This window comes from Neopelma chrysocephalum, unplaced genomic scaffold (genome assembly GCF_003984885.1).
Source record: "Neopelma chrysocephalum unplaced genomic scaffold, ASM398488v2 Primary Assembly neopelma1_62, whole genome shotgun sequence".
NCBI lineage: Eukaryota > Metazoa > Chordata > Aves > Passeriformes > Pipridae > Neopelma > Neopelma chrysocephalum.
The window spans coordinates 3,521,254-3,535,897 of NW_020897719.1; the positions used below are offsets into that span (position 1 = coordinate 3,521,254).

General features: G+C 38.6%; 1 protein-coding gene across 1 annotated transcript in view; it reads left to right on the forward strand.

The window, feature by feature from the left end:
* NELL2 (neural EGFL like 2) overlaps window positions 1-14,644 on the forward strand; it is a 152,252-nt gene that overhangs the window by 128,708 nt on the left and 8,900 nt on the right. The window contains exon 16 of the mRNA XM_027682182.1: window positions 6,380-6,520. Within this exon, the coding sequence (XP_027537983.1) occupies window positions 6,380-6,520 (141 nt within the window). The remainder of the gene's footprint in view (window positions 1-6,379; window positions 6,521-14,644) is intronic.

Below are 14,644 nucleotides of genomic sequence, written 5' to 3' on the forward strand. Positions count from 1 at the left end.
TCTTTATAATTATATCCAGTGATGAAACCCAGTTAGCACTGGGACAGATTACTGCAATTGGGAGTCTCTATTAATTTACAGTCTTAGCTAAGTGCCATGTATTATACTGTTGCAGAAAAACTTCAGTGTGGAGATAACTAAATTCTAATTATTCACAGCTACCAGTCTTTGGTGTTGACTTCTTGACAAGCAAGAAGAACTTTGGGTTGTATTGACCTGTATAAAGCAGTTAATGAAAGAAAAGATTTTTGGACTACATTGTGTTTTCTGTCTCTGTAAGTTTGTGCTTGATGGTGGCAAGCAGGCTTTTTTAAGAGGAGGATTTGGTGATTAATACGTAAGTCTTGAAGCGAGTAATGTAAAGTGTTAGAAACTTCACCCCTTCCCCTACACCACAGTTCTTTGTTGAGTGCAACTTGACCGCATTAGAGAGTTTAGTCCTATGCTGAATAAAAGAGCACTACTGTCTTTCAAATTGGCAATTTTATACCACTTTCAATCTTCAAAAGGTCTTATCCTACAGAAATTCTCTAATAATATTCATCAGACAGCTAGTTTTCCTTTTTTCTTACTGTATCAGTGGATAATTTGCTAATGATCTTATTTTACTCTTCAGGGAGCAGAGTTTTCTCAGTGTTCCCAAAAGAAGGGGGTGTACTAGCTAAAACTGTTACCACAGTTCAGGAAATGAGTGATTCTGAGGTATAAAGAAGGTGATTTGGGAGAGCAAAATTTTTTCCTGTCAAGGGGAGCTAAGTGCAGTTTTTACTTTGGAAATGTCTCTGACTGTGTGTCTGCTTTATTAGAGTGGGGCCTCCACAAAAAACCCAGTCATTTTTGAGTTGAAAAATCAGTAACAAAATATGGAAATAAGCAGGCTGACTTAAGTTTAAGACAAATGCACAGAAGAAGACCTGGGTATTTGAAAACCATATCACGTGCAACATAAGTATGTAATAGTCAGTTACCCTGTTTTGAGGCAATAGTGTATGTGCAGCATTGCCATGAGTGTGTGTATGAATTATGTCGGGTAGAGAGAGTTCACATTTTCCTGGTGTTTTGTGGGCTCACCAGTCTCACAGGTGTGTGCGTTCTCCAGCCACAGTGTTTCAAGAGCCAGAATCACGTATCTTCTGCTGTGCAAATGCCATAGGGTGAAAGCACAACCAGAGTAGGTGGTGCTGAGGTGCTATGGTACAGCTGTGTAGCTACTCTCCAGTTTGAGATGAAGATTACTTCCAGCGATTTCTGTTCCAAACCTGTCCACTTGCATCACTGGGGTAGCATATTTGCTATGTGCAATTGCACTCTTTCTTTGAATAGGAAAGAGAAAAATAGAGAAAAGCACTACCTCCATGACAGTCAATGGGAGTTCTGCCATAAGTTGGAACAGGACCAGGATGAGACCATTTGCTCTGGCCCATCACACATAATATACACCTTCATTTTACTTCCTGTGGAAAATGGAGACGTTTCCCTTTTTTATTATTTATTTATTTGAATTTTTATCCCCTCGCTCTTCCACCCTTCTTTGTATCCAGTTAAAGTCCAGAACTTGCATATTCAGTATAAGATGTGTATTTTGTTCTGCTTAAAAATGTCATCATCTGCTATTGAAAAACATACATTCTTCCTTTTCCTGTACTTAAACATTTTATTTAATTTTTTTCATACTTGAAAATATAAAACCTTTTGGTAACTTCCTTCTATAAAGTAATATTTCATTTTTCATGCCTTTCTAGTACAGCATCAAACAGGACTTCAATAGTGCTGTTAATGTTAAATATAGCCCACTGATATACCATAGCCACTGGCCAAGCAAAACTTCAATCAGTTTTTCTTCTCTTGTCACCTCACACCTCTGACTGAGCAGCTACAAGGTGATTCATCATAGAAGGTTTCACAATAGGACAGAGGAAGATTATTTCTGTCTGCTTTTCCCATACTAATAAGGTAATTTCAATTGTAGATACTTTTGCAGCACTTCCTGAGCCATGCTATGCCCATTTGAAAATAGAAATCCTTTTATCCAAATGTCGAGAAAATTTTCCATGAAATAAGTGCTATGGCTCTACAAGACACATTTCTGCTGTATTTTCTTGTTTAACAGAGTTGCGACAGTCATATTTTGTCCCATTACAGAACACATCTTTACTAGAATTTATGATCATCATTAGCTCAGAGAATTTGAACAAAATTCTGTGCATAAGAAACATCTATATTCTGAAACCCACTGGCATATGCTTAAGATATTGTTTGCCTAAAAAGTTATTAGTGAGGAGAATTGTTTTGGATTTCTTTTCTTTGCTGCAAAGTCCTGTAAGGAGTAATGGATTATTCAGCATCAATGCAGCAATGGTTCCAATAAAATGGCAAGCAATCTGTAGGGAATAAGACATTTCTTGAAGATTTGCAGCAGTGCTTCCATGCATACTTGTGATGGTAGGCTTTCTTGCATAACTCCACTCAACTTTGCATGCAGCCATAACAAAAACAGATAATGTATTTCTTTGTTTATTGACACCTGTAAAAGTATTTCATCCCAAGTAATATTTCTTGTGATACAGGTTTTTCAGCTAGTTTGCAAATAAATACAAAAAAGCTGCTTTTGTTTTCAGTTTACCAATACTGATGTGACATTCTCAGCTTGTTTTTCCTGAATAATCGGTGAGTTCATCAGAATGCATTCTGCTTGTGCCTGTGATACTGCACATACAATTTTAAGATTCAGGTTCACATATAAATTGTTCCAAGGAGAGGAACACAGGCTTTCTTTAATTCCTATCTATTACTTTGACCTAAATAACACACTTTTCTCCAGCTCATCAACAATAAATACATTCCACTTTCCCAAAGAAGAAATATATGCCATCCAATGTCTTAATGCATGTTATTAAGTAGCCAGGATGAAGATTATTATTGAGTCTTAACAACAGCTCTTCTCTTTCAGACTCTGAGTTTACATGCTTTGTTGGTTCTCTGAGGCTTGTAGCTTTGGGCAACCCCAATAAGTTATCTTGTACTGACCAGGTGATCCCAAGCATTTAGCACCGTCACTTCTGTTCTGCCAGGCAAGCTGTCTGCCAGGCAGCATATTCCCAGTGGTAAGGGAACTTCTAGACAGCAGTCCTTTCTTCTTTTCCTTTCCTTTTTCTTAAGTACTCTGTGGGTTTGTGAGCGAATAGCAGTAGATAAGACACAGGCTGCAAGCCAACCTTTTCTCACTACTGTAACATAATTTTCATTGATCTTCCTCTGATCTCTCAAACACCTCTGAGGTCCCACTGGCTCCTGGCTGCTCACAAGAAAAAGGCCAGAGTTTATACTGATTTAGAAAGAAACATGCTGAGCAGTGGAAGATTGTAAAGGTTTGGCATTTCTCAGTCCTGCAGCAGGACTACTTAGATGATTATCTTGGAATTCCTAGTGGAGTTGAAAATTCTATTTTAAACCAATAGAGACTTATGACTTAATTTGTGGTGCACAAAGCAAGCAAAATATATTGTTGCTGCAATATTCCAGCAGGAGTACTGGTAATTTTCATGATCATAAATACTGATAATGTACATCAGGCGTGCCTGGTTACAGAGAGACTGTTGATAGTAAATCAGACTGGGACATCATAGTGAAAATTTTTAGTAAAATTTTATCAAGTATCTGTAAAGGTTTTAAAAACCAATATGCTCATGATACAGTTGTACAATTATTCCAAAGAAATTGCAAAGAAATGTTATTTGGCTTGTAAATAAAATACCCAGAGCACGTCCCACCTACACCCTGGCATGTATAAGAAAAAAACAACTCAAAAGCAAATGTCGGTGACTGTGTGTTATAGATTATAATCTGAGAGAGGGGAATTTTTCCTTCCCTGCTCCCCTGTAAGAGAAACAGGAGCACGAAACAGGGAAGGGGGAGGGAAGGCGATTAGCATAACATTAGATTTAGGCAGCCTGGCTACATTCCTGGCTAATGGCCGATTGGAAAGCTGGCCCTGCTCGGAGGGGAGGGAGGCAGTTCTGCTGGACCCTCTCGGGAGGACGGAGACAGGGTCTGTGTGCAGAGTTTTGGCTGGAGAGAAGGCCTGGAAGCCTGTTGCCTGACTGCCTGCCCTGGCCAGCGTGGACTGCTGATTCCAGCTTGGCCTGAGAGTTGCCTCTTGGCCCCGGCCCGAATCTGCTGTGTTTCATTGGAGAGCCTCTGTGCTCGCTAGGAGGGAAAGGGAGCTTCTTGAGACGACACCACCTGGGAACCACAGTGAGTCCCTAGGGGCAGACTGCCTTCCTACCTTTTTTCCCTCCATCTTGAGGGGTGGAGGGGGGTTCCCCATCCTCCTGTCGGCTCCTCCCGTGGTCTGAGACCGGCCCCAGGCCCCTTTTCCCCGTGGTGGCTGCTGGTGACCCGGCAGCGCCCTCTGCCGACCACACCAGCGAACTGCAGGCACTGCACCTTCAGTGACCCGGCAGCGCCCCCTGCCGACCACACCAGCGAACTGCAGGCTCTGCGCCTCTGCGACCCAACAGCGCCCCTGCAGGCCACGATTAGGACTGCGCTAATAGGACAGAGAAGTACTTACCAGACTTTGCTTTTCTAGGACCACTGTATAGTTTTGTTGTGTTCTGTTACTGTTCTTAACTGTTTTGCTAACATACACATATTTTTTTAATAAAGGGTTGTTATCTCTTGTTTTTCCACACTTCCTCGAGTAAAGCCCCGTAAATTTTAAATCCACAATTGCTGAGAGAGAGGAGTTTTGTTTTGTCCCATAACTCATCCTCTTTAGCAAACCTCCCAGTCTTTTCAGACTGAGACACTGTGCTATACCTTGTAGTTTATGCAGGTGTCCCCCACCTACCAATAATTTTATTTTCCTCTAATGTGGAACAAAATGTTTTAGATAAATGAGGAAGTCCTGTTTGTGTTTGAATGAATTTCATAAAAGACTAGATAATGTCTTTATTATTCTCAGAAAAGAGATTTGTTACCTTATTGCAGCTCACGATTTATTTTCTTAGCCAGTTTACACTTCCTCCTATGAAAATAACAGATGATATAAATGGGAAGTAACAGAGGCTGTGGACAGAATTTTGGCATATTTCACATATATCTCAGTGGTCATATCACACCTCTCCTTCATATGTGCATCCCAGAGGATATTAGATCAACTGCTGAGGTACTTTAGCAGTTTGAGTCTTAATTTGTTACTTTAGTTCTTAGTTTTAAAGATTCAACCTTTTAAGAAAGGTTGAATCCTTGCTTTGGCCAGAGTGTCCAGTACATTGAGGGTTTATTCATTGTTCAAACTCATGGTGAAGGGAGATTAAAGCTTTTTTGTTTCTGAAGGCAGTTTGCACATGGTATGTCTCTCTTTGTGCCAGTTCTATAGGCACCTTTCAGTCAGCTTAATGCTCTAGCTATGGTATAAAACACAATGATAAGGCAATGAATCTGGTAGGGAACAACTCATTTTTATCCCTGTTAGACTCCATACTTCTGGTATTCCCTAACTGTTAACAGCACTCATACTCTGGCACTTATTCTTTAGTACAGCTTACTGTGTACCTGAAAGCACTGGAAATGAATATGTCACAGAGTTCTCCACGTCTTTGCTAAGTCCATGAGTTCAGGTGTCTTTAGGACATGCTTTGGTGGATTTTGGGTCTAGTGGATGCATTAAAAAATACATTCTATGCTAAATTTTTATTATAAAGTTTAGTCAGTGAAAGTTGATCTTTTAAGATACACACATCCCAAAGGAATTTTCAGGAGAGGGAGAATGTATTGTATTTCATCCTCACGGTTAAAGCATTTGTTTGGAAACCCAGCTGTTTTCTTTGATGGTGGAAGAGAAGTCTGCAGTCAGTTATGTTGAGAGTCAGAGGTATTAAGTTGGTATAAGTTAACAGGAACTCCACAAGATAGGGAAGCCCCAGTAACTAAAATTGGTGTCACCAAGAGCATAAGCAAGGACCAAAGTGAGTATTTAATGTTTTGGTATGCCCTTAGAAAAAAATCTTTATTTATCAGGCAGCCTGCACTACTCAAAGGGTTAACATATTATCTGAACTGGGACCTAAGTCCTTTCTTCATATTGTGGACAGTTTACACAGATGTCAAATTACCTGTCATGTGTTGTGACCACAAGACTTGTTAATATGTCAACAGTAAATTGGGATTAGCAGAACTTCCACTGCTTTTAGGCCCAAAACATTTAGCCAAGTCCTTTTATGGAAACAATTCAAAATTTCACTGCAAGTAATTCTGCAAATTCAAGTGTTACTAATGGAAATACTTCTGTGAAACCCAGAAATAGCAGAGACATTTTTCTTTCATCAGATGAATATTGCAGTATGTGTGAATTTTCTTCTATTTTGTTGTTTAGATATTGATGAATGCTCAGATGGCTTTGTTCAGTGCGACAGCCGTGCTAATTGCATTAACCTGCCTGGTTGGTACCACTGTGAATGCAGAGATGGCTACCATGACAATGGGATGTTTTCGCCAAGTGGAGAATCCTGTGAAGGTTAGTGTCTAAAAAACACGGGCTAGTGTTATGGCTCACATTACAGAAATGTCTAGTGTCTCAGATTGTATTGGTCAAGTATGGTCTTGGACACTGCATCAGTGAAAGTTAAACCTTGACTCAAAACAACTGTAGTCTAAATAAGCATCATCAACAAAGGCAAAAGAATATAAAGTATGAATATTCTTATGCAGTGAAACATTAGTGGCCATTTCTGTGATTCATTAAAATAATATGTAAAGTCAGACACGGTGATTAAAATGCAGTTTCTCTGGCTCTACATCTGCTTCTGTGCATGTCCCTTGCATAAGTGATTTCCCGTGGGCTGATAGCATGCACTGTGATCTGTCACTCCACAGTAATCTGTTTATATGTCACATTCTTTGTATGTAAAAATGGGCCTCAATCCAGACCACAGTTCCTCCACTTTGTTCTTTGTACACTGGAATAGTCTGTGATAAAAACATTTCCCATTGCAAAAAATGATTATGCATCCCTGAGACCCTTATCTACACCTTGGTTACCACTGTAGTGCTTCTCCTGTGCAGAGGCTGACTGCTTCTAGAAAGCTGCAATTTGAAGAACTACATTACAAACTGGGAAGCTCACTGGACTTAGGGCTGGGGCAAGATATAGGGGACAAGAGAGTGACAGGGCGCACAAAGAGATGGGAAGGTTTTCTTGTTTATGAATGATGTTAGAGGGAACAGCAGGTTAATAAGAACACAGTTATTTTTAGATGCAAATATTTTAGTATGGAATGTTGTTCAGCTCTTAAAATATTTCATGCTGCTGCTCTTAAATAACAGAACAAACCAGTCTAGTTTTGCCATGGACTACTTAGGGCAAAATTATGACCCTTTCTCCTATCTGTCTTTGAGTCTGAAATATTCAGTGCTCACAGTGTAATCTTTCTTATTGCTGTTTAAACTCACATTGATGGGCTGCCTCTGTCCCAAAGGGAAGCAGTTGAATTAATTTCACTAAGGCAGACACACAGACCGTTCTCCAGGAGTGAGAATGACCTTTTTGGTATGCCCATCATCAATACTTTATTTCAACACATTTTCACTACAGCTGAAAGCCTGTAATCCCAGGAGGAATCAGCAATTTGAGTCAACCACTGCTTTCATAAGTTGAGCTTACTTTTTCAAGAACTAACTAAATGTCAGTGTTAGCTGTCCAGGTGTTAGGAAGGTGCAAAGAAGAAGTTGTGATCCTTCTGATTATAACATTGCACTTCTGTCGCTCCTGGCACAGGTAATAAAAACTTCAGCCAGGCATTTATGGAAATATTCTCAATGTCCCAAGTTTTGTCTTCAGTGTCAGCATAACACTTGTCTCATGGGTTGAAGATAGTGCCTTGGCACATGCTGTCTCAAGAGATATACATGATACAAAATTACTATGTTAAGATGTGAGCAAACTAGTAACAAGCCGCAATTTCCAAGCAAATGAAAAGCCAAGGGAAAAGAAATATGGGGATCGCTATGTGTATACAGAAGTGGCAATTATTAGAATGCTTTGACCTTTTCTACAAAGCACCAGCAGCTCTTTATTAAACATAACCAGAGGACAACAAGTAATTAGAGTTAAATCAGAGATGCCAGGAAACTATCTCCATGGCTGATAACCCTAGTCACTAACAGTGGAACACTTTCAGTTTGATTGATTGCGGCTCCAAATATTGGAATGCTTAGCAACTTGAGATCATAGAATTATAGAATGCCTTCGGTTGGAAGGGACCTTAGAGATCATCTAGTTCCAACCCTTCTGCTATGGGCAGGGACACCTTCCACTAGACCAGGTTGCTCAGGGTCCCATCCAACCTGGCCTTGGTTGCGAAGAAAATTAGATATTTGATTAGTCTTATTACATCACTTGTTGTTGTATTAAAGCCTGTGATATGTTGTCTCAGACAAAAATAAAACCTAAAAGGTATGAAGAGACAGCCTAAAATCCATTACAGCATGGAAAGTTGAACTTGCAGTAGCACAACACAGTAATGCAGAAGCATTCATCTTTGCTGTCAGATCTTTCCACTGCAAGAGATTTCCCTGCTGGGTTTAAAGACCAAAGAAAACGGTTTTCTTTTGTCACTTCTTTTGTAACCCCTAGTTAGACGTGATTAGATTGAGCTGTTGGTGGATAATCTTTTAGATAGTCACTTTAATGGGGCAGCAAATTCCAGGCCGTACTAATCTCAAATTTCAAATCTCAGTCTTCCAATTCTCACCTTCAACTGTATCCAGGACCAGCATCCTCTGAAACTTTCTGGCTCGTGCCAGTGCTTCAGCTTGCAAGAGCTGTAGAAGGAACAGTGCAAACTACTTCAAAGTAGTGTTTTATATAAAGTGCATAATAGGCTTGATTTTGACTCATCTTTTATAAGTTTTAGTTGCATTGGAGAAAGTTCTCTGTTTTAGTGGAGAAAACTTATAAAAGCCAAGGAAGTGTGGATTTAAATATTTTCTTTCTCGATTGTTCTACATGGTATGCCTCAAATCTAGGTCTGTTTGTGTCCCCTGGACATGTGCCAATAGTACTACAGAGAGCATTTTGGTGGTCAGCGTAATCAGCTCCTTGTTTCCTTCAGCAAAGCCTCTTATTTTAAAAATTCGTGTAGAAACACCTCTATTAAAATCACACAGGTACACAAGCATTTCCTTAAAAACCTTATTTTAACAGAATACCAAAACTGCACCTACCTGTTTTGCAGGAAATGTCCTTTTAGGACATCGTACTAAATATTCCTAGCTAGACATGGGCTTCTTGGTAGCATTAGACTTTTTCAGTGCTTGATAATGAAATAATAGTTGCTGAATTGCCTATATTACACATATATTGACCTTGGCTACTGCTGCTTCTTTGGCAAAACTCAGAATATTGAGTATTTTGACTAATGTACTTGGACGCAGAAATTCATAATCACATTTTATTGTATCTGCAGGCAATGGAAGACCTAGAGATTCCTTTGCTAATAGTTCTGATTCACATTATACTCCTAGGCAGACCTATGGTGTCTTTAACAATTACCAAGAGAAATTATGGGAAATGCAGCTGTAGGGCTTCAACCTCTTACCAGCACTTACTGTTTTTCCCTTGGAAATAAAATTGTTATGCATCATTGTATTTCCAGAAAAGTGAAATGTCAGCCGTATAGATTTGAGAACTGTATGGCTTTGGGATGTCTTAAATTTTATATATATGTAAATATAGCATTCAGCATGGTATATTAGCTGGTATCTTCCTCTTTGCCCCCTGACAGCTTTTCTTTATAGTTTCTTTGAACAGTCTTATTGGTGCTCTGAAGGTTGTCTCTCATGTACTATTTCTTAAAGAGAGCTGGGCTAAAGGAGTAGATATTGCATCCTCAGGCTTCATTGCAGTAAAAAAACTGGAACAACTGAGAGCAAAATCCTAAAATAAGAAAGTTTGGGCCCTGTTAATGTTTGCCCTGCAGTTCTGTGTAACACCCTGATTCCTTTGAATTTGTCCTCTGCGATGTCTAAAAGCTTCCCAAATCAGTTGAAGAGAGAAACTGTCTTGGTTTGTACCAGAATAGTGCAAGTTATACCTCAGCAGTTGTTGGACATTTTGCATACATCCACATTCAAAGAATAGCTCACCTAATTAAGGCAGCCCATTAGGACTAACCAAGAGTATCTGTCAGGTACCAGCTGTTGTTTATATAGAATATGAGGTCAACATATCTTCGCTCTCAGCAGGTACCACATTCTTTAAATGAGACAGGTGCAAATGAAAGGATTGGAAAGCATCATTCCAGAATGCCCAATTCATAAAGGGATCTTTTTTGGTTGTAAGGGTTTATCTCTGTGTGAACTCACAGTTTGGGTTTTCTGTTCTGAAATATCTTATGTTTTTCTTCTGCCATCCTGATTCCAGAATTAGAATAATTTCCTTCTCTGTGTGACAGAGCAGCCTGCCTGACAACACAGAGGCTGGATCTCTACTTGAACACTATGTTCCACAGTTCAGGATAATGAGGGATGGAGGCATATTACAAGCCTCAGTATGCTCCTCAGCCTTAATGAATGAGCAAAGTCCGAAATGGTCACTCCAGCATCCATGTCTCTGGATCTGCATGGCAGAGGAATTCCTAGCTGTCAGGATGTCTCAGTTTATCTCACATTACATCCAGTATTTTAACTAGTACATGAAATTTCTTGTAGCTGAAAGCCACTGTCAGTTTGGAGTCCTACACTTAGGTTTAACAGAACCTTTCTTATTGATAGCACTTAAGGGAGACAGGAAATAAAGAATCACTACTCTTCAGCAGGAAATCTTACTAGCATTCACAAAGCTCCATTAAAATCCTTTAGCTTTTATTCATGATCATAAAAGTTCAGCAAATAAAGTGACTTCTTTTTTTTCCATCCATCCCAAATAGAGCTGTAGGCATTAAGGCTTCATTACTAAATTTGGAAACCCAACTTAAGCATCACCAAACAGAAGGCAGATGAGGAGACACATTAGTATTTAAAGATTCTGGAGTGTGGGAAGGGGACAAAATTGTCAAAGTTTCTCATCTTTTACAAAAGGACTGATAAAACAGAAACTTGACCATTACATTTTATAAAACAGCAATTTGGATACATTTAGTCAGGAAACAACATTTCTCTCAAGCTGGGGTTACCAGCATATGAAGTGTCCACATCTTCATCTACCACATTTGGTAAGCACTCTGACACCTGGCTTCCATGAAGTCATGAATAAATTATTCACAATTCATTTGATCTTTGAACAGATTTACTTAGGACAGAAAAAAACAGAAATCAAACTTTCTCCTAGGATGAGCTTGGGCGCCCTAGCAAATGCACTTCTTCCTTTTTTTCCTTAAGTAAAAAGTACTCAGAGGTCCTGGTACTGTGACCTTGCTGAGCTAATGCTACTCCTCAGAACAAAGATGACTGAGAAACTTCAGTTGCTTCAGAGAAAAAGAACTGTCCACACTCCACCCTCCCTAACCATCCTTCCAACAGCATATTTCTAGTGATACAAATGTTCATCTTTTCTTTACATAGATGACAGTCTAACTGATATCAGAATGATTCTGGTAAGAAATATGTCTGAGGGAGATGTTTTGTAATGTGAATGTCCTGCACAGAAGTCTGGATAGCTCATCAGAGGAGGGAAAGCTGCAACTTTCCATCAGCTATATCAGAATGGGTCTCTGAGCCTTTTGCCACTTCCTAGTAAGGTGTACACAGTTCTTTTTCTTTCTAATTGTGCCTTATTCATGTTCCTTTTGAGTTTATTGTGATTTTTTGCCTCTGCCATTGTCAATATTGTGTTTGTGGGGGATTTGTCTATAATATTATTGAGCTGTCTTTTTTAGAGCTGTACATTTTAGCTCCAAGATCTCTTTCCAGAATAGATCTAAAAGACTGATTTGATTTTTGAATGGGTATTTCTCCATGCACCTTCCAAGTGAATCTAATCTGACATATTATTGTTTACTCAGTCAATATCACAAAGTACTTCTATATTTCACTGTTAATATTTGGTTTTAATTCTTTCTTATCAACAGTCTTATTCATCTCACTGTTCATCCATTTCCCATGATGACTAAGTATATTGGGCAGCACGCATTCTGGCACAGATTCTTGGGAAACTTCCCTGGGACAACTCTCCATTGTGACAACCTGACCAATTGTTGCTGCCTTTTATTACTCGATAATTATCCTGCTATTAATATGTGAGCCAATGACCTCTTTTATTCCATGGCACGTAGTTCCTTTAAGAGCATGTGTTATGCAAGGGAAGTCATGAAGGTTTTCAATAAAAGTATTACGCTATATGAAATGTATTCCCTCTTTAAAGTGTTTTTAATTAGTATAGCATACATTTACTCTGTATCCATGATATGGTATCTTTAAACAATCTTCTTTCTATCTGAAAATGTTATCTTTTTAGTCACTAGTTTTAATTCATATTTAAAACTTCATTATTTTAACATAATACTGTCTTTGAATCTAAGCACTACCACAGAGATATTTTTTTAATAGCCTTTTAAATTCTTTGAAGGATATTGAACTTGCACACATTGGTCACTGCTCATCATCAATACAGAGTAGTTGCTCAGTAGAGACATTCAGAGTCTGAGCCTGCTCACTGCTCAGGGCCAAGTCAAACAGTGCTTTCTCCCTTTGGGATTCTTTGACTATCTGTTCCAAGAATCAGTCAGTAAATCTGTTAAATACAGCCTTGGGTCACAACCTGGTGGAGCAATTAAAATGCCCATTTTTATGGAGATTTCTGCCTCTGCAGTCTCACAAATATTGCAAATGGAGTTTAGTAATTCCAAGTACTGTCACCATATTGTATGGCTTTAGGCCAGTATTTTTCCTGCATAGACATGAAATTATTTGTGATACAATTAACTCCTAGCTTTCTGTAACACAGAATGTATCACTGTTTCTTCCCCATGGTACTCCTTTGTTGTTGCAATGTTAAGTTGTCCCAAGAGATGATGGTAAGAAATAGAAAAGCCTTCAAAATGTGCCAGATCAAAGCTGCTGTAATTTTTAGTGTAGGTTAGATAAAAAAGAACTTATCCTTATTTAGCATTAGATAACTACTTACATTTCGTTTCTGTTTTTTTATTGAGGCAAACCTCCAAGTCCTTTGAGACCTAATGTTTTAATGTCATAACATTCAAGCTGCTTGGTTCCTAAGCAATGTGTTGTAAATAGCCTGAAGTGAATTATTTGTTTGGTTTTTTTTTTTTGTTTGGCTGGTTTGATTTTTGTTTGGGTTTTTTGTTGTTGTTTTTTGGTTTGGTTTTGGGTTTGTTTTGAAACAATATGGAAGCAATAATAATATGCCTCTGTGGCTAGATATGCTGGAAATATGCAACCTGTAATCCTACCTCTTCCCTTTTCAGATACAAAAGATGCAGGGGCCAGTGTACCTTGACCATAGCTGGTTATGACTGTAAACCAAACTGTCAGTAACATAATTCACCATCCATTAAAACTCCAAAGTAAAGAAACTGAACAAAGTTTTGCTTGGTGTGGGTGATTTGTGTGCAAGTTCTTTGCTGATAATGCTCGAAGTTTGATGTGGATGAATAATGCAAATGAGAGTTTCATGCATGAAAAGTTGGTGTTTCTCTTGCTGCATCATAAACACACTGCTGTTTCTGATTAGGTTAGAATCAATATGTAAATAGCTCCTGCTATCCCTATCCTGACTAGGGATATTTAAATTGCCCTATCCAGAACACTTATTTTCATGAATCAAACTACTGAAAAAAACAAAGTTGAGATTTTTCGTAAGTTCTCAGTGCCAGATAAGCTCAGCTTGATACTACAGTCAATGATAACCTCCATTATTTTCAGTTACTGTTACTGTGTTGAAACACAAACTTCGGAAGTCTTTTTCTCACGGGAAAATTGTGAAATACACTTATACGAGTGCCAAATGCAGACTTAATGTTTATAAGGTCAGCATTTTTTGTTTAAAGGAAACTCTTCTTTTTTACATGATATCTGAACTTTGTCCAGTTATCTCATTAAATATGGCTGCATTCTGTTAAGTGTCTAGGTTTTTGAGAAGTATCATTATTCGCTTATGACACTAACTGTGTGAAAGCTTTGTACAAAACAGTGTTCTAAAGAAATGAACACAAGTTTCAGAAAGTAATTTATTAAAAAATACTTTAATGATAAAGAGAATCCTGCTGTTAATCTGAATCATTATATTATATAGAATGTTTCTGTTCTCTTTCTTGCATAACCTAAAAATAGTTAGACTGAGTATGCAGAGATCCTAATTTTAAATTGCAAGATTATATTACTTTCAGGATGAATTTAAGAGAAAATAGAGGATGAAGAGAGCAGCTCTTCCATCCCTCTGCTCTGCCCAGACCAGCATCACTCAAATCATTCCTGTTAGCTACTTTTCTAAAAACCTTCAAGTCTGGAGTTTAGACAGCCTCTGCAGGGCTGTCTGTTCCACTGATAATGTATCCTTACTGTTCGGCTGGGTTTCCCTGTCTGACGTGCCTGTGATGTGTCAGCTATTCAGGTCCATGTGAACAGCCACATGGAATTAGGTTCACGGTCCTAGTTATCTTCTGCCCTACTGCAACAGTGACTG